This window comes from Epinephelus moara, chromosome 19 (assembly GCF_006386435.1).
Source record: "Epinephelus moara isolate mb chromosome 19, YSFRI_EMoa_1.0, whole genome shotgun sequence".
NCBI classification, from domain to species: domain Eukaryota; kingdom Metazoa; phylum Chordata; class Actinopteri; order Perciformes; family Serranidae; genus Epinephelus; species Epinephelus moara.
The window spans coordinates 30,375,738-30,403,619 of record NC_065524.1 but is presented as its reverse complement, the minus strand read 5'-3'; the positions used below and the strand labels follow the sequence as shown (position 1 = coordinate 30,403,619).

At 41.0% G+C, this 27,882-nt stretch overlaps 1 protein-coding gene across 3 annotated transcripts in view; it reads left to right on the top strand.

The window, feature by feature from the left end:
* LOC126407280 (LIM domain-binding protein 3-like) overlaps window positions 1-25,874 on the top strand; it is a 78,237-nt gene extending 52,363 nt beyond the window's left edge. For 2 of the 3 annotated variants that reach the window (XM_050072097.1, XM_050072098.1), the window contains exons 5-13: window positions 492-514; window positions 2,233-2,406; window positions 14,052-14,147; window positions 18,109-18,380; window positions 18,466-18,838; window positions 18,945-19,125; window positions 20,290-20,410; window positions 20,485-20,600; window positions 20,752-25,874. In XM_050072097.1, the coding sequence (XP_049928054.1) occupies window positions 492-514; window positions 2,233-2,406; window positions 14,052-14,147; window positions 18,109-18,380; window positions 18,466-18,838; window positions 18,945-19,125; window positions 20,290-20,410; window positions 20,485-20,600; window positions 20,752-20,841 (1,446 nt within the window). In that variant the 3' untranslated portion in view covers window positions 20,842-25,874. The remainder of the gene's footprint in view (window positions 1-491; window positions 515-2,232; window positions 2,407-14,051; window positions 14,148-18,108; window positions 18,381-18,465; window positions 18,839-18,944; window positions 19,126-20,289; window positions 20,411-20,484; window positions 20,601-20,751) is intronic. The other variant, XM_050072100.1, reaches the window with a different exon arrangement.
* Window positions 25,875-27,882: the final 2,008 nt, after the last annotated feature.

Sequence of the window (27,882 nt, the reverse complement as noted above, 5' to 3'; positions counted from 1 at the left end):
AAATGTGACATTAAAAAGCTCACAGCCTGAAGTCAAAAATCCTGTTACTGTTATTTGAGTGTACACAGAGCTCCATTTCTATTTTCATCAGTGGTACAGAAATAACAGCATACTGGAGCAGGATGTGGAGCTGCAAACATCAACTTCAACTTGTTCAAGCCCCACATTAGTGATGGAATTAACCGTTTTATTTTTGAGGACCCCAGATGTGTAAATGATGTGTGTGTCATACTGTAAATTGTGTAGGGAGAAGACTCTCTGAGATGTTTCCCGTCCGTGTCTCTTCATTCAGAGTCTCTCTTCACTCACAGATTCGGCAGCTCTGCAGCCTCAGTTGTGCGAGGACATTGGGTTCATCTCTGACCTCTGACCTTTACTCACCTCTCTGTAGCGGAAGTCGTCCTGCTGACACAAAGCAAACTGTGAATGTGTTTTCTAATGACCTCATCTTCTCTTTCTTTCCTCTGTCTCTGTGCTGTCGGTCACACAAGGTTTTCCCCCCCGCTGCTCCCAAGTTAGTATCGTGTCCTGCTGAGTGCATCTTGTGTTTGCTCTGTTGTCTGGTCCTTTTAAGGCATGGCTTGGTTCTGTGGGTGTCGTAGTGCTCCCTGTTGGGGTGAAGTGCTGCCCGTGGCCTTTTTTAATCAGCAGCACATCATTGTCCAATAATAGATAAGTGGGTAAAATTACCATAAGCAAATTAAAGCATGGTGTAAGCACCTTAGCTGGCTGCCTCGGGGTCCATGCCACTTCAGGGTTCCTCACGAATGTCCCTTAATGGTAAAAGAAGCCCGACATGTTCAGGGTTCATGAGTCTTTATTATTGATGGATTTCCTCAAGTTAACATCTGAAGTATCACTTTACTTTCTCCTGTGACTAGACATTAAACTTTCTAGTGTCTCCTGGAGTTTTCTAGCAAAGTCGGATCTGTTTTTTTGGGACATTTTGCCTGATTTGTGTGTTCAGTGAGTGAATGTGCAGCGTTGTTGTTTGCCGTGTGTTTCCGACTGACAAGTTGCCGCAGTCAGTCACCAAGAGACTGAAGAGACAAACGAGTCTACGGTTAATGAAGTAGCTGCGAGTTAATTAGCTGTCAGAATCCCCTCGGGGATTTTGTGAATGGCTTTTTTGTTCCTCCGATGCTTGTGGTGTGTGATTTGCTCTGCATGCATCCTCAGACACGTTCATATATTATAAAATAAATAGGAGACAAAATGTAATCGATTAAATCCTGGCTGTGTTTCCATTTCGTCTGCTTGGCATTTAAGTAAAGGTCACTGTCTGGCGAGGTTCCTGTTGAGCAGTTTGAACATGCATGAGGTCTGATTAAAGTTTGGACACAACAGATAAGATCAAACTCATTGTCTGTGAGTGTTTAGGTCCTGGTGTGTTTGGTTGGTTTGGTGTTTTTCTTCCTGCTTGTTTCTGTTGCTGTAAATGACTTACGTTGTGCCCACAAAGCATGATGAACAGCAGAAGGTGTAGACATACGTCAGATTATTAATTTGCAGAAATCGAACCAGCTGCGGAAAAAAAAACCTGAACCAAAAGATACAAGAGTTTCTGATTCGGTGTGCAGAGACTCATAGAGACAGGTGGGCTTGAATTTTCTAATTGGCATGAGATTAATTTGCCCAAGACCTTTATGCCTCATTTTCACACAGACATCAACATGGTCATGGTCAGCCGACTGAATTGAGTGTAATAGCCTGTTAGCTAATTCGTTTTTAGGCTAACTTCCTGCGGCAGAAAGTGCATATGGTCTGTTTGAAATCTGTTTCAAAAGTTCAAATTTTTAACGTACGTGAAGCAAAATGCAGACCGGAAGAAAAGACAGAAGGAGTTTCACAAACACATCGGAGATCAGGGAGGTTCCTGTTGGAATATATGGATTTAGTTGACCTGCATACGTACACACAGCTGCGTGGAAACGAGGCGTCAGTGATGCTCTACGAGCTGTTTCCACGAGAAAAACTTCTTTTGGAAATATTAAAATGTTGCACAACGATAGAAGGTAAAGTCTGTTGGCTGTTGGATGTTATTCGTCTTGGTATTGTGTTTGCTGTGAGCACGACTCGCCTGCATGTCTCTTCTTTCTAACACAAACTCTGTCAGCTACGACGCCCACCTTCTTGTTTCCCGCCCTCACACACGTCCCTCTACCTTTTCCTCCACCTGTCCGTCTTCCTTCGTCCTCTCCGTCACCATGTCGCCCCTCCTGCCAACAACAGCCCAGGATTCAACCCCGCCGCCCTCCCCACCCATAAGCCCATAGAGGTGAAGGGCCCCGGCGGCAAAGCCACCATCATCCACGCCCAGTACAACACCCCCATTAGCATGTACTCGCAGGACTCCATCATGGACGCCATCGCAGGGCAGACGCAGGGGAAGGGGCATGAAGTTGGGTAAGAACACCTCCTCTTCCCCACCATCCTCATCCTCCTCAGTTGTCCTCCTTCTTATCCCATTTTGTTGTGTTACTCCTCTTGTTCTTCCTCCTCCTCCTCATCTCTCCATGCACTCCTCTCCCTCCTCTTCCCCATCACTGTACCATCCTTCTTCCTGTACTTTAATCGCCTCCTCCTCATCTTCCTCTTCAGAATTACATTTATATACAACCAATTTTACATAATACATAAAATAATACAGTAATAACAAAGTACTAATAGCAAAATATTTTTGAGTACAAAAAAACAGCAATGATAGTGTCCATTTAAGAGCTTTTTGGCTTTTGTCCGTATGTACATTTTTAGTGTGGATCCTACGAGTTGTTTTTATAAATTAGACCCCTGGTCCGTCTGTTTTGGAGAGGAAGACACCTCTGGGGATAATTAGACTCGTGCTAAAAACCTCCTGAATAATGAACACTGAAGGAATTCTAACCAGGAGAAGTTTCAGCTGGTTGCAATTTGCAATCCTCAACACTAGATGCCACCAAACTGCAACCTCTGGGGCTGAACAATGAAGCCAGTGTGGAAGTGCCAAAAACTGCAGTTCCTCTAATGGCCTCTTGAGGGAGGCTCCCGAAGTGAGTCAATCCCCATAGACCCCCCCCCCCCCATGTTAAAATGCCCAACTTTTTAGCAGGAATAAACATGTTTACAGCCAGGTACAATAAACAGTTTTGGTCTCTATAGTTGATTTCAACATTCAATACAACTGTAGGGGGGTGAAATTTTTTATAACTCACGCATTTACAGTTTATTAAGGCTTAAAGTTACGCATATGTAAGGGCGGGGCTGCTTGAGTGACAGGCTGTCTGCGAGGTGTCTCCACAGTCTGTGAGTCAGATCCACCCCTCGCTTCTCCACAGCTCCACCCTCTTGTCCAAATATGGTCACTTCTGCCTCCAAAAAACAAGAGGGCGACGGCTGAAACACCAAACTAATGGGTGACATCACGATAGCTACGTCTCTTATTTATGCAGTCTATGAATGACAATAAATCCCCCTAAATCTTACACACTGTTCCTTTAAAAAATGTTGAATATATTCCAGTCAGCCTGGCAAAATAAATCAGTTGTATATAAATGTACTCTTGTATTTCCTCCTCTTCCTTCTGTTCTTTTCTCAGTCTGTCTTTACGTTTCTTCTTCCTTCTAAACACTGATGGATTTTACAGTAATGAATCCTGTCCCTGCACCGTCCTCTCCTCCTCTTCCTCCCATTTCTTCTAAGATCAGTCTGCATCATATCAGCCCACATTAGTTTTGAGAGCTTGTCTGGATGTTTAAAGTCAGGCATGTGTGATTCCTGAAGGTTAGAACAAAGGCTGAATAAATGTTGCTGCCGTGTTCTCGGTTATTTGATCGTCGGAGGTTCTGAAGCAGTTTGTTTGTGGTGGTTTTGTAGTAGGTGCTGCTGCTGCTGCAGTGTTTGTGTGTTGTGGAGAATGTTTGATTTTCAAGTACGTAATGCATTCAGTCTCCAGCGGAGTTTCTGGGAAGATACACATTCACACATTCATCTTATGTACGGGTTTACAATGTCTGTTCCTGACCTCAGACATCACCTCAGACAGCACAGTAGATTACAGGGACATTCGATGTACTTCCATATGATAGGTACATAACAACATCATTTAAACGCGGTCTGCATGATAATGACAGCCCATTGTGTGCAGTGTGGTCTGCCTTACATTAACTGTCACATCATGTATGGACATCAGTTCCAAAACTGAATAGTATAAACACATTTCAGCACCAGAGATACAGAATGTTTTGTACACTCGCCTGTAATCCACGTTTCAACTGTTTTACTGTGATTGTTTCTCTCTGCCTACTTTTACATCATGATCAGCAGATATGACCTTTAAGAATTTAAAATTAAATCGATTAAAAGATCAATTAAAGGGGCGCCAAGTAGCTCATCGGCTAAAATGGGCACCTCATGTGCAAAGGCCCCATCCCTGCTGCAGCAGGCTCAATTCTGACCCATGGCCCTTTGCCGCATGTCATCCCATCTCTCACTCCCCTTCAACACTAAAACTACCCCATCAAATAAAGGCTAAAAAGCCTTAAAAGTATTAAATAATGGGGAATGAGTGAGCGCCTCAAATTAAATTATGATATACTTCAAAACAAAGTTGAGTTAATTAAGGGTAAAATTTAATCCAAATTAGATTCTCATTATTTGTTGAATGGTAATTTAAAATCACTTGTTTTATTTGGTAACTAGTGTCGATTGAGTGGACGCTTCATCCCCTTTCACAAACGAACCGATACTAATGTACGACGCAAAACACATGCACCTAAATTAATTTAAAGACAGGCGTCTTACAGTGCTGATGTACTCTGCAATTAATTTTTATTTTCTGTCAGAGTGGAACTGAACATAAAAAGAACAGACGCGAGTTAGTAGTGAACCTCGAACACAAGCAGCAGACACAACAAAGGACGCAGAAAGCAGATTTTGTCTCATAATAATCATGATAATGTTTCGTCTCAAATTTTGTCTTACTGGCAATTTAATCTATATTTTTATGTACAGTTAAAGGAATACTTTATCCCCCCCCAAACGACTGTTACATTACCAAATACTCACGTCATGTTACATTGAATTTAGGAAGAAACCTTGTTTTTCTCGTATGCCACCACGGTGAACGAAGAATCCAAAAACTGACAAAATTCTTGATCAGTTAAAATCAAAGGGGCACAGTGCAGACATGTTTAAAATAGTAAGGTTTGTGTTTGTGAAGTACTGAGCATACGACTGGATAAATGACACTTGGATTATACTGCACAAGTTGTGTGAGAGTTTGTATACATATGTTTTGAAACATTTTTGTTGTTGTTAAATGTGGTCTCCTATAACGTGAATGCATCAGCAACACTGATGAGAGAGGAAGCTATGACATCACTTGCGCGTCCTGTGTAGTCGCTCTAGTTATGTATTTTCACAGTCTTATACTTCAGTTTCACAATAGCCTGCAACTTTCTTGACCTTATCTTTTAAATTTGTCTCTCTTTATTGACTACAGTACATATTTTTTCCTAAATATGGTCCCATTGTGGTCCAAGGAGGGACTTTTCTTCTCTATGACTTCAGTTCATCAATCATTTTCCTTAGTTTTTGGATTCTTCGTTCACTATGGAGGCAAAAACAAAGCTTTCTTCACAAATTCAATGTAACACGGGGTGTAAGTGATATACAAATGGTCAGAGGTCTGGACTTGAGTCAGACTCAAGTCAGAAAATTTCATGACTTTAGACTCAGTTTGACAAAATCATACAAGACTTGGATCTTGACTTGGACTTTAACACCAGTGACTCAAGACTTCACTTGGAGTTGACACGTGACCTCAGCAACTCTGTAAGGATTCACACCAACACAGAGTATAAAGCCTGCGACTCTTGGATGAGAGGTGAAACATCTTCAAGTCCAGTTTCCTACGATATAGCACTTATGATTACCATGACCTGGATGACTGAGAATCTGAGAAAAAACAAATTGCAGTATGCAAAATGTGCAAGTCTCAAATCACAGATGGGGACGCAACAACTTCTCACTTCTTTTGACGTTTGAAGTTGGGCAATGAACGATAAGCAGAGGCTAATATTAACACAGTTAATGAGCTAATGCTTAGCTTAAGTTATTACTTTGTCGTTACAGTGACATTACATTTGGTGCAAAGTGCATTATGACTTGTTTGGGACTCGAAACTCAAAGTTTAGGACTTTGAACCCACAGCTGCTGCAGCAAAGACATTGCCTGATCTCCCTACCAAGCCATGAACACCTCGGGACATGGTACTTGGGACTTTTCAGTCTTGACTTAGGACTTGAGTGCAAAGACTTGAGACTAACTTGGGACTTGCCAAACAATGACTTGGTCCCACCTCTGCAAACGATCATTTTGGGAGTGAAGTATTCTTTAATATTCTCCTAAAAAGACACCAGAATTAAAGACCAGCTGAAAATAAGACATACAACATTATCTCTCAGAACTCACCAGGTTTCAATAGAGAAAACCTAATAATTATTTTAAGTAGCGTTATTATTTTATTTACTCATTAAATAGCAGCTCTTCTCTCCGAAGCCATTCATCTGTTGCTGTTGGATCGTTGTGATGTTTTGTGGCAATCATGGAGAAATTACTGCTGCGTGTTCCTCCTCCTCCTTTTCCTACACTAACAATCAATTTTCCATCCTGACGGAAAATTGCAGCGGAAGATGTGCCGCAGTGTGTGCATGAAAAACAGTCGCTCTTGTTTTGTCCCCTGAGAGAAAAAATTAAATTGCTCCAGACATCTACACACACTCTTCATTCTTCATGCTCCACTTTTACACCCTGATAAACCGGCTTTAATTGAAATGTTAGCCTGACCCAAACCTCCCAGCCGTGCAGCTTCACTGGAAAACCAATTACAATCCTGTTGTGACGCTCCTCCTCCTTATTGTCTCTCCGGTCAACACACTGTCATTTACTGAGTCTGAATATGAAATTAAACAGACAATAAAACACTAGGTAGGAGAAGAAATTAAAAAACTGCAAATTGACTGAAGGAAACTGAATGTTCTGAGCGCCTTTTCTTCTTCTTTGTTGGTGTATATGTGTTTATTCTGTGTCTGGACAAACAAACGTCTAACCTAAACCATGTACAATGTTGTATTTCTCATGCTGTGCTCTTTTCTGGTGACATTTAACTTCCTCTCATTTGCATCCACTGTCATTTTCATCTTTATTTTTATTTCCATGCCATGTAAAACCAAATCAATACCAGCTCAATATTGCCATCATCTTCCTTTTCTTTTATCATCTCATGCAAGATCAACCCAGTGTTCTGCTTGTGTGTCTTTTTGGAAATCATAAAAACATTTAAGTGCAAAAAAAAAAGAGGCAGCAGGGCATCCAAAACTTTACCACCACAGAATAAACCCTTTCCTAAGAGTCCGTTCACTGAACGCTTGTGGTGTTGACTTGGTTTGGTGTCGGGGGGTTTGCAGTCTTCTCCCAGTTAAAGATGGTCTCGTAGACAGCAGCTCCCCGGTCTATCAGGCCGTCCAGAGTGCAGAGAAGGACCAGGACCTGGGCGAGTGGGGCCGGCGCAATCCTGCAGTCGACATGCAGTCCAAGTCCTTCCGGGTCCTGGCTCACATGACCGGCACCGATCCCTGTAAGTCTGCTGTTTCATTTATTACTCTTTTTTATTTCTTTTATTTATTTAGTATGCAGTCAGTTCTCATATAAAACAGGTATTCTAATAAACAAATAAAGGCAGAGTAAAAATAGACTGAAAATTGTATAATGTTTTTTTTTTTTTTTGACAGTTTTCATCAAATCAAACACTTATTTTTATATTTGACAGTTAAAGCTGGGGTAGGCAGTTTCATTTTGGTGTTTTTTGGCAAAAATCCCATTATAATCTTTGAGCACATTGTGAGTCTCAGAGAAAACAAGACTTCTGCAGCTCCTCTTTCAGACTTGAGAAAATCTAGCTTGTGACGGGAGACTTTGGCCAGTCACAGGTCATTTCACAGAGAGGGCGTACTGTACCTATTGGCTGTTCTACTAATGCAGATGAATATGTAGATCCCTTCAGTAAAAGTCTGGTTCAATGACGGAGCATTTTGTAGAGAAAGTTGCCTTTTCAGCATTGGCAATAACTGACAACACTGCAAAGCAACCCAAAAAAAGTGAAGACTGATTTATCAAAAAGAGAATCTGAAATAATCCGAAAAAAAAAAACAACACACGTCAATATCGGCTAAGTATTTCAGAGATGGAGTTTAGCCTTCTGCTAAACGGAACTAAAGGCTCACAGCTGCAGCTTCATGTACACATTTAGCTAACTTTAACTAGAGCCTCAAATCACAATGTCCTCCACCTCACTCCCCGCCACTACAGACCACCTTGCCAGGAGGAAGGGTGGGCAGCAAATTCTTGTCTCATTTGTGCTCTGATAAACACAACGAAAGAGACAAGGTGGGGGTCAGCAAATGAGCTACGTGCCACTATACAATGAAATATTAATAAATAAATCAGTGTATGGGAAACACTGGGTTACTGTATGAAGTGTGTGCACATGCCCATGGTCATCTGGTGGGAGGGGCTTAGGGCAGAGAGGTGAGGGATGAAGGAGGTTTTTTTTTTTTGCCTTTTCCAGATTTCTGCTTACCCCAGCTTTAAATTGGGACAGAAACATCTGCCACTTTGCTTACTGTTTTACTTCCCCGTTTAGATCTCAGTATATATATTTATTCTCATTACCGCATATACATTTACAGCCCTGTTTAAATTCCTGTTTATTCATTTTGCAGTAACTGTACACCTCTCTACCACAAATATGTCAGTAAATTCTTACTTATATATTATACTTTATCCCTTTAGTTTAACTTCTGCATTAGTTTATGTCTTAAATCCTTGATGCCAATAAAGAAATAACTTGATAACTTGAGACAGAAAAAATCCCAGTGACATAGAACATCTTTTAAACTTGTTAAAAGCTCCTCTCCGAAAACACGACACAGAATAAAATGTCTCCCAGTGTGTGGAGGCAGCTCATAAACACTAAAACAATCAGTTAGTCAACCTGTTCTTTTTAATTTGTGTTTCCATTAAACTTTACTGACCTGCCTCACAGATGAATTAAAACGCTGAGGCTGTTCACTGACGTCTGCTCTCTGCTGTGTTCTCTCTGTTACAGTACCAGGAGAGGGAGAGGAGGAGGCTGTGAAGAGGAGGAGCAGGTAGGCAGCAGAGCTCCATCAGACAGCTGCTGACCCCCCTGGCTCCTCACCTGTACACTCTGCCCCGCCCCCGAACACCTTGCCCCGCCCCCTCACCTCTTCTCACTGCCCCCAAAGGTCATCTCTGTACTCTGTGAGATAACATGGTGCTCAAGTTAGACCTCTAAAATGACCCCTGACCTTACAGGTAAACTCATCTCAGCCTTCTTTGAGACTCTTATTTTGAAATACAGCAGCGGTGCAAAGTAACTAAGTACATTTACTCAAGTGGTATTTCCACTTTATGTTACTTTATACTTCTACTCCACTACATTTTAGGAACTAATATTGTACTATTTACTACCAAATAGTATATTTATATACAAAATATGTAAGTAAGTATTTAAAATTAGCTCCACCTCAATAACCTACAGCATTAACAGAGATATTATAGAGATGATAATAATAATAATAATAATAATAATAATATTAGTATAAGATACAGTTGCATGACAGTGACATGCTACCTAATGACTACTTTTACCCTTTTATGCCCAGCAACATCAAACCAAAATCAAAGAACTAGTAGCAATGAGGTCAAATGTTGCGTTGCTTTCTGTCGCCTGTGTCTTGGCCAGAAAGTTGCGCATGAACACATCACAAAGACTACAGCCAATGCCCAACTATCACATATGTCTTCACCTGTGTGAGAGGAAATAACTCTCCATACCAGCAGGATGTCGTAGTCTAGAAAAGGAAAAGGAAATCGGAAGACTGACAGGACGGATTCTAGACGCTAGTTAGCCACTTAGCACATTAGCAACACAGCCTGATGTTGAAAGAACAAATATTTACCATCTGCCAGCGAACAATAACAGACAGTTATTAATCACTTCTGCTAAAGAGTTCAGTGGCTAAAAAAGAAGTTCATTTTGATCTTACTTCCTCTTGACTTAAGTTGTTTGTTTACTTTCCTCACTCCTGTTTCTCTTCTCATGCTCTGAGCTGAACTGCCAATCAGAGTGATTTCATTCACCAACGGGCCGATAAACATCACCCAAGGGCCAACTAGTGTCAGCAGTGTGTAACACACCACAAAAACCGGGGTGACAGACGCTCATCAACAGCCCAACATTATTCAGAATCTTTTACATTGAAATGTGTCAGTGTGTATCAAAAGTGCAGTGCTCAGTGGTCACTGCAGGAATATGAGATAAGCATTAGTATATATTAACAGCAGCTGGCATCAGTGTATCCAAAAAAACATTGATATAGGAAACATAAATCTCCCCAGTCACTGCCAGTGTACGAGACATGATACGAGCTCACTGTCACACCTGGAGTCGTAATTAAGCTGCACCTAAAAGTCGAGCCTTTACAGGGTCTGAAATGCCTTTAGAGATGGACCTCACGCTTTCTGGAATCTTCCATTTGATTGGTCGACAGCCAGACACTGACCACCAGCTGACCATCGTCTTGGTGTGTCAGGCCCCTTATACTTTAAGTACTTTTTGGTGCTAAAACATTTAAGTACTTTTTAGGACTTTTAACATGTAAGATTATTTTTACAGTGTGGTATCAGCACTTTTACCTTAATAAAATATCTGATTTTTTATCCTTCCACCACTAAAATGAGGACAATGAAATCGCTGTTGTATTTGGATGGTGCATTATGGTAACCATGGTTACACAGAGACACATATATGGCCCTAAATCATCTTCCAGTAAACTGCTTGAAGTCGTTCAATTTACATACCTGATGCTCATATTATGTTTTCTGATTCATTTAGTCTCATGGCAGCAACACATTTAAACTTTTTTTTCAAAATACATTTAGCATTTAATATAATTTAATTTAATTTAATTTAGTTTTTTATTATTATTTTTTATTTTATTTTATTTTATTTTATCCAATTGTGATTAAATCAATGAAATTTTAAATTTTGTCAGTAGACCAGCTTTGCTCTGCTGGAGCGTCAGAGGAAACCAGCAGTCATTCATCACTCAAAAAATGAGCTGAAGTTAGCATCAAAAAATCCTCCAATGATTCAGCTGATTGCAGGTTTGAGATTTGTAGTAACAGCAGATTTATTAATTTAAATCCCATGTACAGAGCTGGTTTAGCCAGCAGGGGGAGCCGTAGGACTGATGATTCACCTCCTCCTGGTTTCGCCTCCAATCAAACACCTCAGATACATCCTAAATATTAATGAAGATAAACTCAAATAGGAAAACTACATGAGATTTACACTGGAGTTAATCCACTCAAGTTATTATATTTTTCAAAGTAAGATTCTTTTCTAAATATTGAGTTTCTTTTTTCATATACAGATTCAGATTATTAATACAAAATGTAATCCACTGTCAAAATGTGATATATTTAGAGTAATAGATACATTATTTCATCAGTAATTATAATCCAGTATGAATCTGAAATGGGCCATTTGATGAGTACTTTCACTTTTGGTACTTGAAGAAGCCTTTATTTTGATGCTAATACTTTAACTGGAGTAATAGTTTGAGTGCAGGACTTTAACGTTTGACAGAGTATTTTTACACTTTACAATTGCTATTATCACTTCAGTAAAAGCTCTGAGTCATCTTGGGCCTTCTTATTTATTATAAGGCCTGTTCTTATATTTGAAGCAGAGCCTATATGTCCAGATCTGGGGCTATTCATGAAACTGTCTGCCTAACAACGCCACTGCCCTAAACTGTAAAAAGAGGTCACAAAGGGTTTGATGTCTGACACGAGACCACATGAATGGAGTCTTTTTGTATTGATCAAACTTGGTATTGATTGATTAAAGAGCATCAGAGCATTTTGGCCTGTTTGTGACTGTTGCCAGGGGAACAGTAACGGGGGAAACAGCCTCCAGTATGAGGAGCTTAACTGAATAATAGATTTTAATTCCTGGATCACAAACATGACAAGAAACTAATATTAAGGAGACTGGTGATCCAACAAACCTCTTCCTATTCAGTGATGAGACTCGAAGTTAAAGTCCATATCAACACATATTTTCTGTAAAGTACATTTACTGAAGAACTTCAGTGTTTTCTTTTCATGCCACTCTATATTTTTACTCCACTACATTTATCTGACAGCTTTAGTTACTTTACAGATTAGGATTTTTACACACAAAACATATGAAGAGTTAATAAAGTATGATATTTTGTTATAGATTAAAGTACCCAACAGTTTATACAAGTACAGCTGAAATGATTAGTCCATTAATCAATCAGTCGACTGACAGGAAAATTAATGTGAAACTGTTTGGATGGTTGAAATCATTTTTCATGTAAAAACATTTCATGGTTTCAGCTTCACTAATGTGGAGGCTTGCTGCTGTTTGTTTTAATAATGTGAATAATTGTAACGTTTTTGTAATAATTTTGAGGTTTGGACAAAACAAACTTTATGAAGGAGGCTCTGGAAAGATTTAAAGGTCCAGTGTGTAGGATTTACTGGAATATACTGGCACTACATAGGAAACGGGTCCTCATATATGGAAGTCTATGTTTCTACTGTACCCCAGAAGGGACAAACAAAACACTGGCTCTAGACAGGGCCATTTGCATCATCACGTTTTGCTTTTTGCATCAGCCAAAATAGTTAAGAAACCCTATCTGTGACAAGCTCCGTTGGAAAAACACTGATTTTATTTTTTAACATGAAACTGCTTTATTCAGCAGTTTTACCGGTTTAAATCACCTGGTCAGCTTGTCGTGGAGAGGAAGAGACCTCTACAGATAATTCAGCTCCCATTAAAAACCTCCTGAACAATGAACACTGAAGGAACTCTAACCGGGAGACGTTTCAGCTGGTTGTAATCTGCATCTTCACCACTAGATGTCTCTAAATCCCCCTAAAACTTACACACAGTTCCTTTAAGGTTTCTAAAAACTCAGCAGATCTCTACAAATACTAATCCAGAGTTTATATAAAACTATCTTGTACTGCAGAAGATAAAGTCTGTCTTTTTTTTTTTTAGTAACTAACTAGATTTTTTTGGCTAACTGATTATTGACAAGTCTTATTTCTTGCCTCCTGTTGCTCCCTCAGTTTGTTTTTTAGCTGCTGTTGTTATCAGAGTGTTTGTGAAACACGAGCTGAGCTAACTGAGTGTCAGACGCTGTGTATCAGAGTGTGGAGGTCTGCTCAGTCTCTGCGAGGACGGACAAACCTTTTAACCCTCCACCCCTCCTCCTCCTCCTCCATCCTCCATCCTGAACACTGATGGATGGAGCTCTCTCTGCTCCGCACACTTATTTAATCATCCCTCCATTATGCACAATCGATCCCTGCTGCCTCCCCCCACCCCTTACCCGCCTGTTGGGGCTGAAATACAACCAGATAGCCCCTCCCGCCCAGCTCCACCCCCACCCTCTCCGTCAGTCTGAATGCGCTGTGCAATGACTCAACATGAATCAATAGGAGCATAGGTCAAGCTTTTATCCGCCAATAAAGAGACTGAGGTTTTTCCTCTTTGTCTCTAAGTCATCCTGAAGGAAACAACGACTCACAGAGAGATAAAACACAAAGACATATGTATCTGAACACCTGTACACAGGTCATTTAGGGAATTAAAAACATAAAAAACACGTTTTCTGTTTTTATTTTCAGTCAAATGAAGAAATATAAAACATCAAATTCATAACCTGAGCAATATCGAGCATTCTGATTTGTGCATGAGCTTGATAATCTTTTTCTTTTCGGTGCTCTAACTAATCTGATCTGAACAGTATATATGCAGCATACATATATATAGGCATGCAGGGTGGTGAGGACTGCATGTGTAGATATATAAACCTATATACTGTGTATTATATTATGATTTCAGCTTCCTCTCACTGTTGCTCCTAACGCTTCCTGTGCTTTAGCCCTACTGAGCATGTTCCAGCTTCTGCCGACTCAACCCTCGCCGCTCTGCAGCCTCTGGACCCCGCCCCCGCTTCACCTGGCCCCGACCCTCACAGGTAACCAGTCACATCTCATTCACCCGTCTGGTTTTGATCCAGGTCACAGATTTCTCCTCCTGCAGGATTTTGAGTTTGTGGTCAGGCAGGGGTGATGCGTTCAGGTGCTGGTGGGACATCTGGGACTCACAGGATGTCCTCTGGAAGTGGTTTTATGTGGTTGGTTGTTGGCTCTTTGAAGGTGCTGATGATTTTAGGGTGTTTTTGGCTGTTTCGGGGCAGCAGATAAATCCGAAATCAAGTGACTCAGAGTCAGAGAAACACAAACAAAACACAGAAGGGCAGCTGTGGTTAGAAAATATCCCACTGAAGCATCACCAGCAGTGGGTGTGACCCTGGTGACCTTCAGGATGCAGATTGTCATGGTGACCTCTGCTGTTGTTTCTACACCTGCAGCCAGAAGCGACAGTCTGCCGCTGGTTACGGCTTCCAGCACAAAGCTGCAGTCTCCAGGTACCTGCAGGGATCCAGCACTCCAGCCCAGCGTTTTCATTCGCTTCACGCTGCCTCTTCTTCTGCGCTATATAACAACACATCTGCCATCAAATGGAGGCTTCTTTATATAAACCTCTAAACCTTCTCTATCTAAAGCTCCTCACAGAACCATGAGTGGATTCAAGGCCTCAGTATGCTTCAAGTTAACCAGTGATCTCATTTGATCTTGTATAAAGCGGTCTGATGTCCACACCAGAGGGTGGGGTGAAAAGCTTGCTGTCATAGTCCATTCTCCTACTTCTTACGCTAAAACAGAAAAACAGGGCTTTTGTTCTGACACCATGAAAGGTTTACTTTTTATAGAAGCGTCGTAGTAGTTAACTACACACCAGCTTATAAGGGATTTAGAATTAACTCAATCTTAAACATCTTCAGCGGTAAAATGCAACATACACTTGCAGTTAGATTGCAGATTGCAGTCAGCTGAAACTTTTCCAGGTTAGAATTCCTTTAAGCCCCGTTTCTACTAAACACTTTCAGTATGGTACCTTTTGAACCAACAGTAATCCTTCAGACATGGTACCTAGACTCTAGGATCTCCACTGCGAGCATTACCCTTAAATGTAGGGTTGTTGTCACTCAGTGTATTTCCTCATTATCGGTGACACAGAGGGAATCTGCGCCTGTCACTCAGTGTATTTCCTCATTATCGGTGACACAGAGGGAATCTGCGCCTTGTTTATCGTCCACAGAACGAGGCTGCATGCCGACATTTTCAGAACAAAATAAAACAGGCTGCAGTGCCGACATTTTCAGAACAAAATAAAACAGGCTGCAGTGAGAGTCTCTCTCTGTGGGGTATTTAAAAATAGCAGGTTTGTGCATTTAGTCCTTCTCAGGCAAGCTCAGGGGTTTAGTGTTGCTGGAGCTCGATGCTACGCTACCATTTTTTTTTTTTCTCCAAGTGAGGATTAGAATATATGCAGTTCACATAACCTGGTCAAAATTAATACATAAACGCTTGAAGTTCCACTCATTACTAAAAGTGTATGTTATATTGAAACTAAAATGATGGTCAAAGTTGTCACAGTGACATTTAAGGTGTGTTGATTGATTCACATTGTCACCTCGTGCACTGAGTAACATTACAAGTTAACGTTCCACCTTAAAAGTTGACGGCAGTCGGCCCAGTGAATTATTTTTCTCAGACTCCAGCTGCTGTGAGAGGCAGCAAAACATCCTTTCATTTTATAGTTACAGTTTACTACTAAAACTCTCCACAGTATGAACAGTGGTTACATGAGCCTCAAAACCAGCCACAACTCAGCCCTGAGCAGAGTGACCGTCCTCTACTGACCAATCAGACTGCAGTGTTCACAACTCCACCTTTTAGCACCAGATCTGTGTGCTAGGTACCCCAACAGAGGGGGGACCAAACATGGGGACGGTACAGAACGGTTCCATTGGTACCATCCACAACTTTTCACAGTGGAAACGGAAAGAAATGAGTACCGAACTGAACTGCTCAGTGGAAACGGGGCTTTAGTGTTCATTGTTCAGGAGGTTTTAAAAGGAGACCAATTATTTACTGAGGTCGCTTCCTCTCCAAATTAAATGGACCTGGTGATTTAAACCAGTAAGAACACTGAATAAAGCAATTTCACGTTACAAAAACAGTGTTTCTCCAACACTCTTCTCATGGAGGGACTGCTAATTGCAGTGGCCAACACAAAAATATGAAAATGCAAATGGCCGAATCTAGAGCCAGTGTTCTGTTTGTCCATTCTGGGCTACTGTAGAAACATGATGACGCGACATGGCAATATGCGTGGACCCAGACGAGGACCCGCTCCCTATGTAGATATAAACAGTCATTCTAAGATAATGGAAACTCAACAATTCTTATTTTCAGGTGACTATACCCTAAAGAAAACATACGTATTATATTATATTCCATTTCTGCTGATATATCCCCTTAAATCCTACACACTGGACCTTTAATGCAGCTGTAATATTAATTCAAAACTACAAGGGAACATTTTACAGCACAAACAATATTTTAAGTAAATTCCATCCATCACAAAGGGAGTTTCAGACGCTGTTAGACGACACAACAAGCACTTAGTTTGAAGCATATTGAGGCCTTTACTTTAAATGGGTGACCCTGATGGGAACTGAACCCCTAACCCTGACAGTGTTGATGCATCGCTCAGTTCAGGACCATCTAACTGCTGAGTAACAACTTCATCTTTTGATCAGCTGAATAACATGTTGAATCTCTTCTAACGATCTCTGAAGGATCAAAGTCCAGCTGTCACATTTATGTCTTTACTTTAAATGTCAAGATACTGACACTCATCTCTTACAGGCTGGTTTTCTTTGGCTTCTTTATTTAGATTCACACTAACTTGTGATTATAACCTGTGATTATATTTTGTGTATGTTGTAGACAAAAGTTAGATATAGAGGACCCAGTAAACACTGATTTGGTGATTTGCAGTTGAAAAATAAAAGTTTGTGGACGTCTAAGTTGAATATAGCAGCATTTTAATTTTACAGAAACCACGGTTATGTGTAACCTTGATGACTTTTAGCCTGCAAATCCAGCCCTGTTCTCATTCCCAGGTTGTTTAATACTGATGCTTTGTCATGTCTCTTGGTGTGTGATGCTATGAGATTTCTACTCTGCATGCACCTACAGTGTTTCCCTTTTCATTTTCTGGTGACATTCAGTCCTTTCCAATGGATGGATATTTATGAAAAAATCCTAAGTAAAAGCGATAAATCTTTCATATGATATTTTGACACGTTTAAGTAATATAACATCTCGTGTTTACTTTAAACACATTTTAAAAAACAATTATGTCGTTTAACAATATGATTAATGGACTGAAACGTGCCTTGCGCCTCCTCCTTGCCGCACGGTCGGCCACGCTTGTTAAAAAAAATGGGGCGTGGCTCTACTGCACTCCGCTTTAGATGATGTGGGACACAGTGATTGGCTCGTAGACATCCCATCAAATAAGTTTATGTGTTTAGATAGAGTCAGATGACAGTAATCATAGATCTAGACATCTTAGAAAAGTTACGTCCACTGGAATGGACGGGGGATTGGAACAAGTTAACTACGAACTTATTTTAACCAAAAACATAATGGTTTTCTAAGCTAAGCTAACCGTGACAGTTAGACAACTTAAACTACGCGCTACAATGAGTTTCACCCAGGACACAGCTGTGCATCACATCCAGATGTTAAAGGGTGCATTTCATAGAGACGCCAAAGGGTGCCTTCGGTGTCAGTATCAAATGCCAAACAATAAAGCATCAGTATTTGACGACCTCGGATGAGAACGAGTTAGCAAATCAACATGTCAGTGTTCGCCAGGTAAGTATTTGGCCACATTTAGACTGGTAGTAAATACTGAAACCAATAATGCAACTTGGTCTCTGTAAGGAGGCTTGAAAAAAACAACAACGAAAAATCACAAAATCATAATGATAAATCAACAATTTCCCCCCTCTGTAGCCAATACGGTCAACCTCCTGCTATGCATCACGCTCCACAAGCCCCGCCTCCTCAGCAGTATCAGCAGCCAATCCCGCAGCAGTATCAGCAGCCAATGCCACAGCAGTATCAGCAGCCAGTCCATCAGCCATACCAGCAGCAAGTCCCACAGCAGTACCATCAGCCTCCCGCACAACAGGCCCCGCCCACTCAACAGAGCTCCATTCAGATCCCTCTTGGCTCCGCCCCTTCCAAGGTGGTCAGCACCGCCTGCATCTACCCCTCCCAGCCAGGTGAGAACACCTGCAAACACAGATTCACTGTTGTCAGAGAACTGATCTCACCTGTTGGAAGCTTTACAGTTTTCCTCTCCTCCAGCCTCAGCTCCTGCTCATGCTCCTGCTCCACCTCAGCCCCGCCCTCCAGCTGCTGCCCCGGCCCCAGCTCCAGCTGGTCCTGCCTCCTCTAATCGACCCCCCTGGGTGGCCGACACCAACTTCGCCAACAAGTACGACCCCAGTAAGACGACCACCACTACCATAAAGATGCAGCCGCTGCCCCAGGCTGCCCCTCCTCCACCAGCATACATCCCCAACCCCTCCTCCGCCACCCCTGCAGCTCCCAGCCCCGCCCCTGTCACACCAAGCCCTGCCCCATTCTCACCTGTGGCGAGGGGCGTGGCTCAAAGGGCGGAGAGGTTCGCCGCTAGCAGCCGTACACCTCTGTGTGGGGCCTGCAACAGCGTCATCAGGTAACCTACACCTGCATACCATAATAATAATATTAACAAGAATAGTTTCTGTGATATACTTTATTTAATCACTATGTTCTTCATCAAAATGGCTTCTGGCGTGCAGGGGCCCTTTCCTGGTGGCCCTTGGCCGGTCCTGGCACCCTGAGGAATTTAACTGTCACTACTGCCACATGTCTCTGGCTGACGTGAGCTTCGTGGAGGAGCAGAACAACGTCTACTGTGAGAACTGCTACGAGGAGTTCTTCGCTCCCACCTGCGCCCGCTGCAACACCAAGATCATGGGGGTGAGACGCTACACTTGTCCACTTGTCTGTACACCTGTCCACCTGTCTACCTGTTCACCTGTACACCTATCTATCTGTCCACCAGTCCACCTCCATACCGGTCCACCTTTCTACCTGTATACGTGTCTACCTGTCCACCTGTTTCCTCTGTGCCTGTGTACCTGTGCCTGTATACAATTCCACCTGGATGCCTGTCTACCTTTCTACCTGTGCACCCATCCACCTGTATACCTTTTTCACCGGTATACCTGTCCAACTGTCTACCTGTGCACCCATCCACCTGTATACCTTTTTCACCGGTATACCTGTCCAACTGTCTACCAGTTCAACTCTCTACCTGTACACCTATTCACCTTTATACCTATTTATCTGTTTACCTGTATACCTGTCTACCTGTCCCACTGTATACCTGTCCACATTTATACCTATTTATCTGTTTACCTGTATACATGTCCACCTGTCCCACTGTATACCTGTCTACCTGGTCACCTGTTCACCTGTCCACCTACCTACCTCTCCCCCTGTATTCCTTTCTACCTGTATACCTGTCTGCCTGTACCCATATGTTTCTACCTGTCCACCTCTCTACCTGCATTCCTGTCCACCTGTTTACCTGTATACCTGCATACCTTTCCACCTGTATACCTTTTTCACTGGTTTAACTGTCCACCTGTATACCTACCTATCTATCTATCCACCTGTATACCTGTCTACTTGTCCACCTGTATACCTGTCTACCTGTATACCTATTTACATGCCCACCTGCCTACCTCTCTACCAGTATACCTGTCTACTTGTACCTGTGTAAGTTTCCACCTGTCTGTCTGTCTACCTTTACACCTTTATGCCTGAAAAGGTATACAGGTGGACAGGTATACCTTTCTACCTGTATATCTGTCTACCTGTACCCTATACCTGTCTACCTTTCTACCTGTATACCTGTCTACCTGTACCTTTATACCTGTCTACCATTCTACCTGTACCTGTATATCTGTTTACCTGTATACCTTTTCAACTGTCTACCTTTCTACCTGTCTACATGTGCCTGTATACATTTCCACCTGTACGTCTGTCTATGTTTCTACCTGTCTACCTGTGCAGCTGAGTAAAGTTTAAATGATCCACATGGACCACAACCAACATGTGTCATGTTGTGTGTTACAGGAAGTGATGCATGCCCTGCGGCAGACATGGCACACCACCTGCTTCGTGTGTGCGGCCTGCGGCAAAGCCTTTGGAAACAGCCTCTTCCACATGGAGGATGGAGAGCCATACTGCGAGAAAGGTAGGGGGATCAAAGGTCAGAGGTTGGGCTGTAACCTGTTCAGGTGTGTCTAACGGTTTCTGTCTCTCTGTCAGATTACATCGCACTCTTCAGCACTAAGTGTCATGGCTGCGACTTCCCGGTTGAAGCTGGTGATAAGTTCATTGAGGCTCTGGGTCACACCTGGCACGACACCTGCTTCGTCTGTGCGGTAAGAACCACGAACAAACACTGGATAAGACATCACTGTAGACTTTTTTTATTCAGAACTACTTTCTACTAAAGACAGTCCCTCTGAAAACTTTTGGTTCAGAATGAAATGCTCTGTGAAATTTATCTGCACAACTTTATCGTACCTACAGGTTTGCCATGTGAACCTCGAGGGCCAGCCTTTCTACTCAAAGAAAGACAAACCTCTGTGCAAGAAGCACGCTCACGCCATCAACGTGTAGACCAACCGAGGGCAACACTGCCAGCCACAACGAGCGAGCACATGCCGACGACTTTTACAAGATGTGTGTAAATGCTCTTTATGCAAAATACACTTTGTTTTTTTCTTTTTGTGCATTAATATTAACAATGAAAACAATGCTGCCTGATGATCTTGCTTCACTACAGAAACAGAAACTAAGTCATGATGTTTTCTGTTGTCAGTCCAACCCAATTTATTATGTACTTTTATTTTTCTTGTGTTTTCTACCAGAAACTACTTGAGTGTTCGATGTGACCGCTGTGTTGTTCAGACATAGGAGTTTTATATGGAGTCTCAAGTGTGCCAAATGAAATAGCTATTTATATTCTTATCAGTTAATAAAATAATAATATAAAATAAATAACTGTTACTAAAGTTATAATGCAACAAATAATTAAAATAAAGAGCTCATTACATTTAATGTTAATAATTTGAATTTAATTTGATAATAACAATTTGACAATCTTAATTTAATTTAAGTTATTTGTAGCTTGTATTGCACCTCATTTGTACGTCACTTTGACAAAAAAGCCAAATTAATGAATGTAAATTTTAATCATTCACTTTATGAAATAAAGTAATGTTAAAATGCATAATTTAAAAAAAGTCAATTCAATTTTTTAATTAAATTACTACGTCATTTTTTAAAGTAAAAATAAGGAAACTGAATTATAACTAGCCATGTTTTTTTTTTTAATCATAATTTGATTATTTATTTATTTTTACTTTGAGTTCTTTTTTTGTTTCCAACTAAATTTTAAATTAATTTCTTTCTTTTTTTATATATAAAATAATCCAGACGCATACTCGAGACTCCATTAGTTTGAACTGCTGCACAGCCGTATTTTGTCTCCAGAATATTGTTCTCATCATATCTTGGACTTGTCTTGGTATTGTGCCTATTTTGATCTCAACTTGTGTAGGTTTTTTGAATGCTTTTTTTCACTTAACTAAACTAACAATTATATTTTATTAATGTTTGGTTCAGCACTACAATGTAAAATAGAAACCACAGACTGTAGAGAAACAAAATGTCCTCACACTTTAATTCATTGTTTATTCAGAGCAGCAGCAGCAGCAGCATTTTTATATTAAAAAAAAGTTTTTTTCCTGGTTTTGACAAGAGCATGGCTGTCTCTCAGTGCCAGTGCAGTCTTGAAACTAGTCTTGGACCCGGTCTGGGCTCAGACTCAGGCAGACGTCACACTGCAGCTGTGTGACAGTGAACTGAACAACAGAGCAGCCCATGAAGAAGCCTTATCTGAACTGTGTCTGACACGTTGTTAGAAGTGAGACAGTGAATGTAACACGACCAGGTGACACTTTCCACTGGCCTCATGCAAGCAGGTTCACCTGTGTGGTTGAATATGAGTAAACAAAAAAATTACTTGAAACAAATATGAAGACACAAAAAAACCACAAAGAGATGCAAAAGAAATACAAAGAGACGTACAACGACTACATCTACATAGAGATGCAAAATGACCACAAAGAGATGTAAATGACTACAAAGAAATGTAAAACGACCACTAAGATACAATAAAACAATTTAAAAGAAATGCAGCCATACAGAGACACAAAACAACCAAAAACAGATATACAACTATAAAGAGACAGAAATGACTACATGGAAACACACAGAGACACAAAACAACTACATAGAGACACAAAACGACCATAAAGAGACATAAAATGACTACATAGAGACACAAAACGACCACACAGAGACACAAAACGACCACAAAAAGACACAAAACAACTACATAGAGACACAAAACAACCACTAAGAGACACAAAGTGACTACATAGAGACACAAAACGACCACATAGAGACATAAAACGACCACACAGAGACACAAAATGACCACAAAAAGACACAAAACGACCACATAGAGACACAAAACGACCACTAAGAGACAAAAAATTACCTCAGAGACACAAAATGGCTGGAAAGAGACACAAAATGACTACATAGAGACAAAAAATGACAACATGGAGACACAAAACGACTACATAGAGACACAAAACAACTACATAGAGAAACAAAACGACTACATAGAGACAAAACGACCATTAAGAGACACAAAACGACCACATATAGACACAAAACAACTACATAGAGAAACAAAACGACCACATAGAGACAAAACGACCACATAGAGACAAAACGACCATTAAGAGACACAAAACGACCACAAGGAGACACAAAATGACTGCAAAGAGACACAAAATGACTACATAGTCACAAAACGACCACATAGAGACAAAACGACCACATAGACACAAAACGACTACATAGACAAGAAACGACATCATAGAGACAAAAAATGACCACATAGACACAAAACAACTACATAGACATAAAACGACCACGAAGAGACACAAAACGACCACTAAGAGACAAAAAATGACCTCAGAGACACAAAATGGCTGCAAAGAGACACAAAATGACTACATAGAGACACAAAACGACCACATAGAGAAACAAAACGACCACATAGAGACAAAACAACCATTAAGAGACACAAAACGACCACAAGAAGACACAAAATGACTGCAAAGAGACACAAAATGACTACATAGACACAAAACGACCACATAGAGACAAAACGACCATTAAGAGACACAAAACGACCACAAGGAAACACAAAATGACTGCAAAGAGACACAAAATGACTACACAGACACAAAACGACCATTAAGAAACACAAAATGGCCACAAAGAGACACAAAATGACTACATAGAGACCCCAAATGACCTTCAGACATATTCAGACAAATGCTATCTGGACCTACTTCCTGCTCTCACACAGTACTTGAGCGTATTTGTTTTTCCAGGTGAACCTGCAGGTGAGGCTGCTGCAGAGTGTTGATAGTGTCTGATGATATGATGTGGAGTGTAACTACTAATCCCTCTGTGACTTCACATACAGTAGGCGTTACTGTGCAACAATTAACCTTGAATTTCATATTTATTGACTGTTCTGACTGTGTGATATTTATTTAAAAGCTAATATATATCATCACTGCTGCGTTCAGTGCTTGACAGATTATTAGTTATTCAATTTGTTTTGTGGATGTTTCGCATCACGAGATGTATTTTGAGTGTTAATGGGTTCTTTTTTTGTTTGTAATTATTCTGTTAATGTTTGTTGTCCTGAACTTTTAGAGCTTGAATGTTTATGATGGTGGCGTTTTTTCACCAGAGGCCACTTTACTGCTCCGTTCACACTGCCGACCTTTACACTGTTTCCTTTAATGACTATTGCAGATACGATGAAGATGTTTTTTTATTTTCTTTTATCTTGTGCACACAAGATCTAAAACAATATAATATCTAGGGCATCCGAGGCTCCATATGGATGTTTGTGTCCACCTGAAGTACAATATTCACTATCTTTTAGCTCTGTTTTTGGTCTCCACCGACTCCTGTGGGAAATATCTGTCTCTTTAGCTGCTAAATGCTCCTCTATGTTCACCAGGTATTCTCTAACTGTGTCTGTCTGCTGCTGAGCAGGTTGTGTGCAAAGGCTTTTTACAGCCTTTTCTTAGACAATGACGCTTTGAGAGGAGCTCATCGCCCTGGTGTTTGAGAGTGCCCGCCGCACAACTACCTTGAAAACGGGCGCAAAAAAACATGGCATGTGTACGGCCCCTAAAATCACACACCGGAGTGGAATGATGCCACCGTTTTTGGGTCTGTGTGAAAATGCAAGGGACTTCGTAGCGGCCCTGTGGCGCCATCTATGTGTAAAAAGGTGGAACAACGATGTAGTTTCCTAGCAACTGAAAGATGCCTTAAAACTGTCGAAAGCTTTGCTCACACCAAACGCGATGTGAATATTCATGTTGCGTTACTCACGTGAGTTTGAACGCTAGAATATTTTGTGTTGACTTGTTTCACAGCGCGAATAACTCGCATCGTACGCATGTGAAATTGCTGAATCGGTGAATGCGCTTCCGCAGGTACGACCTCGGCGTCATATGTCGCCAGAGGATCTCAATGCTGATTGGCTATCGCGGTGCAAATTGGTCGCTTGAGTTCAGGTTTTTCAAATCTCGCAAATAAGTGTATGACGCAAAATCGCGCCACTTGCTTCACACGTGCCACTTAATTCGCGACATGTCCAGCGCGCCGGCCAGCGGGATTCCCATCTAATCGCGTCTTTACGTTGACTTTACGGTACGTGTCACTTGCGCAAGTTGTTTTTGCGCCTGGTGTGAACACAACATAATTTTTTTAGCATTTGATCGCTATTAGAGGAGCAGCTCAACAAACTGCAAAATAAAACCTGATCCATTTCAGATCCCTTCCTATGTTTGCTCCAGGTGCGTTCAATGACGCTCCGTTAACGATAAACACAATAAATCAAAGCATACGTTCACTCCTATCTTACAGAGTGATTTTGAAGTGTCAGGCCTGATGTTTCCGCAGTGTGGACGGAGCTCAGATACACTGAATACATGATTTAGAGCAGAAGACTTTTGGGTTTGTGTTTTTCAGATGAACTTAAAAATGACTTTGACACAAGTTTCTGTGGGGAACGTTAACTGCTGAGACTCCCTGCAGCGTATTGTGCCTTGATCCGTCTGTCTGACTGGCACACACACACTCGGCCAGTCGTGATGAGTCTGTGTGCTGGTGTACAGTTTTTACTTTGAATATTTTATACAGTTTGCGTGTTTTCCAGAGGGTGAATGTGTGCATGCAGAACGTTTGTCACAGTTTGTTACAGCATGTGGAACGAGGCAGCGTCAGCATTAGTTAGCGTTGGTGTCACTGCGTCACTGTTTAACATTATTCAGAGTGTTTGAACTGGTTTTGGTGTCAATGAGCTGTAAGTGAAACATTATTAATGTCACATTATGAAGGATGGAAAGAAGCTGAAGTCACGTTAAGACTCTCCTGGTTGTTGGAGGTTCAGCTGCTTTACATTTGTCTAACAGGTTTTAATATTTGACGAATATATGTGTTGCAAGTTGAATAAATTGAGCACTTCAAACACGTGAAAACATGAAGTATAAAAATTTTTTTTGTCTGTTGTGTGTTCGAGTCTGTGAGGTGGACATTGGGACAGGCTTTGTGGCTGATCTCACCCTTCTTCAAGGGGTCACTTGAACTGTTCTGATGGACCAAAGGTGCAACTTCATAACAGACCTCTGAAATACTGTATTTTAAGTTGAGTACAGTTAATTTCTAGATTCCCAACATCTATAAAATGACCTTGGTGCCTCAGTTCTGTTGTGTAAAATAGTTTCCTTGACTTTCCTTCTATTCAAATACTATGATAAAACAAAGGAGGTAGTTTGTTGTAGGCTTGTGTCAATATGCACCTGCTGTATGAAAATGTTTTAATGTGTTTTGTGACATTTATTTGATCAAGTTGATGAGTACAGTCTTAATTCAAATGAATTATTTTCTAATCTTAACTGTTTTGTGTGTAGAAAAAACATTTTTGTGTTTGGAAAACAAAACAAAACACATTGCCCAGGCTTAACTGGGATCAGACGACCAATAGTATTTCTTCAGCCCATGAATTTGATAATCTACTCATAAAAATGACCCTAAAACATAAATTAACCTGAACTTGACTATATGATATCTACTCATTTCTATGTTCCTTAAATTAAAAATCTATGTGTGTTTGTGTTGGATTTTGGTCGGAGTGTTCTCAGTCTCACAAATTTTCTGAGAGACGAGCAGAAATACGCCAAACTGAATCCCAGAAATCAGCGGGTACTAACAAAATAAGAAACAAATCATGGATACCAACAAAAATAAGAGGACATTTTTCTTCATTTGTTGCATTAGGCCCATTGTGTCATTAGTGTGGAAATGAAAGGAAACAATGGAAAGAAGTAGGTGGAAAAGAAATGTAAGGCGCTGTGGCTTAGTTGGTTAAAGCCCCTGTCTAGTAAACAGGAGATCCTGGGTTCAAATCCCAGCAGTGCCTGGATGCCATAGCGATGATCTTTCTCTTCGTACTAAGTGCTCGTCATTTGCATGTGAATCATGTAGTTCAAGTGTGTGTCACTTCTGACCCTGCACTGAATCACAACCACCTCCTTGAAAAGGTCAGTGAGGCAGTGTCCAAAGAATGCTCCTAAAAACCAGAATATTACCCACGTCTCAATTCAGCAGTTTGAATGTTTAGGACGATAATGGTGATCCAGACCTGCCAATGGAATTTCAACACAAAGGTATACGTTAAAGATGATGATATGTTTAGATGCTTTTACTTTGCATGGTTGATATTGGATCGATGTATTTTTACATCCCTAATATTTATTGGCTCCAGCTCTGATCGGCAGTGATGGGAACATGACACCCAGGCCAACATGCATCCAAGCAGCTCGAACATTGTTCCAAATCAGTTCTCACTGACTTTGAAAGAGAGACTGAGTAAGCAACAGATATGAAAAGAGAAGTAACATCTTCACTGGCCTCCATGCTGCTTTCTACTGTTTACTAACCCCGACATAATCCACCAAGGTGAGGGGAGTCTTCTGCCTATTTTTGAGGGTTTTACTGCGTCTAAAACACCTGCATATACTCCCTAATTTAGGGAAAGGGATGTGGAACACAGGAGATCATGGGTTCAAATCCCAGCCTCGCCTCCAACAGATCACTTCCAGATAATAGCCATAGACATTTACAGGAAGTTCCTCTTTCACTTCTTGTTTCTGTAACTCTGACACACAGGTCACGACTGTGGAGAAATGTCATGAGTTTAAAGTGTTGCAACATGTTCTGTGTTTGAGTTTCAATATTAACTTACAGTCACACCCAAAACTGTTAGTCTTGTTTATTAGATCTGATGTATTATTATAACCTAACTTATTCTTCTTCTTATTGTTATTATTATTATTATTATTATTAGTAGTAGTAGTAGTAGTAGTAGTGGTAGTAGTGGTATTTAAGTTGGTGGGAGTGATGTTCCGTTCTTGAACACCGGAGGGCGCCTGGGTCACTCTGAGACTTCAAAATAAAAGCCTGCAGGTCTGTGCAGGAGTGAACAGA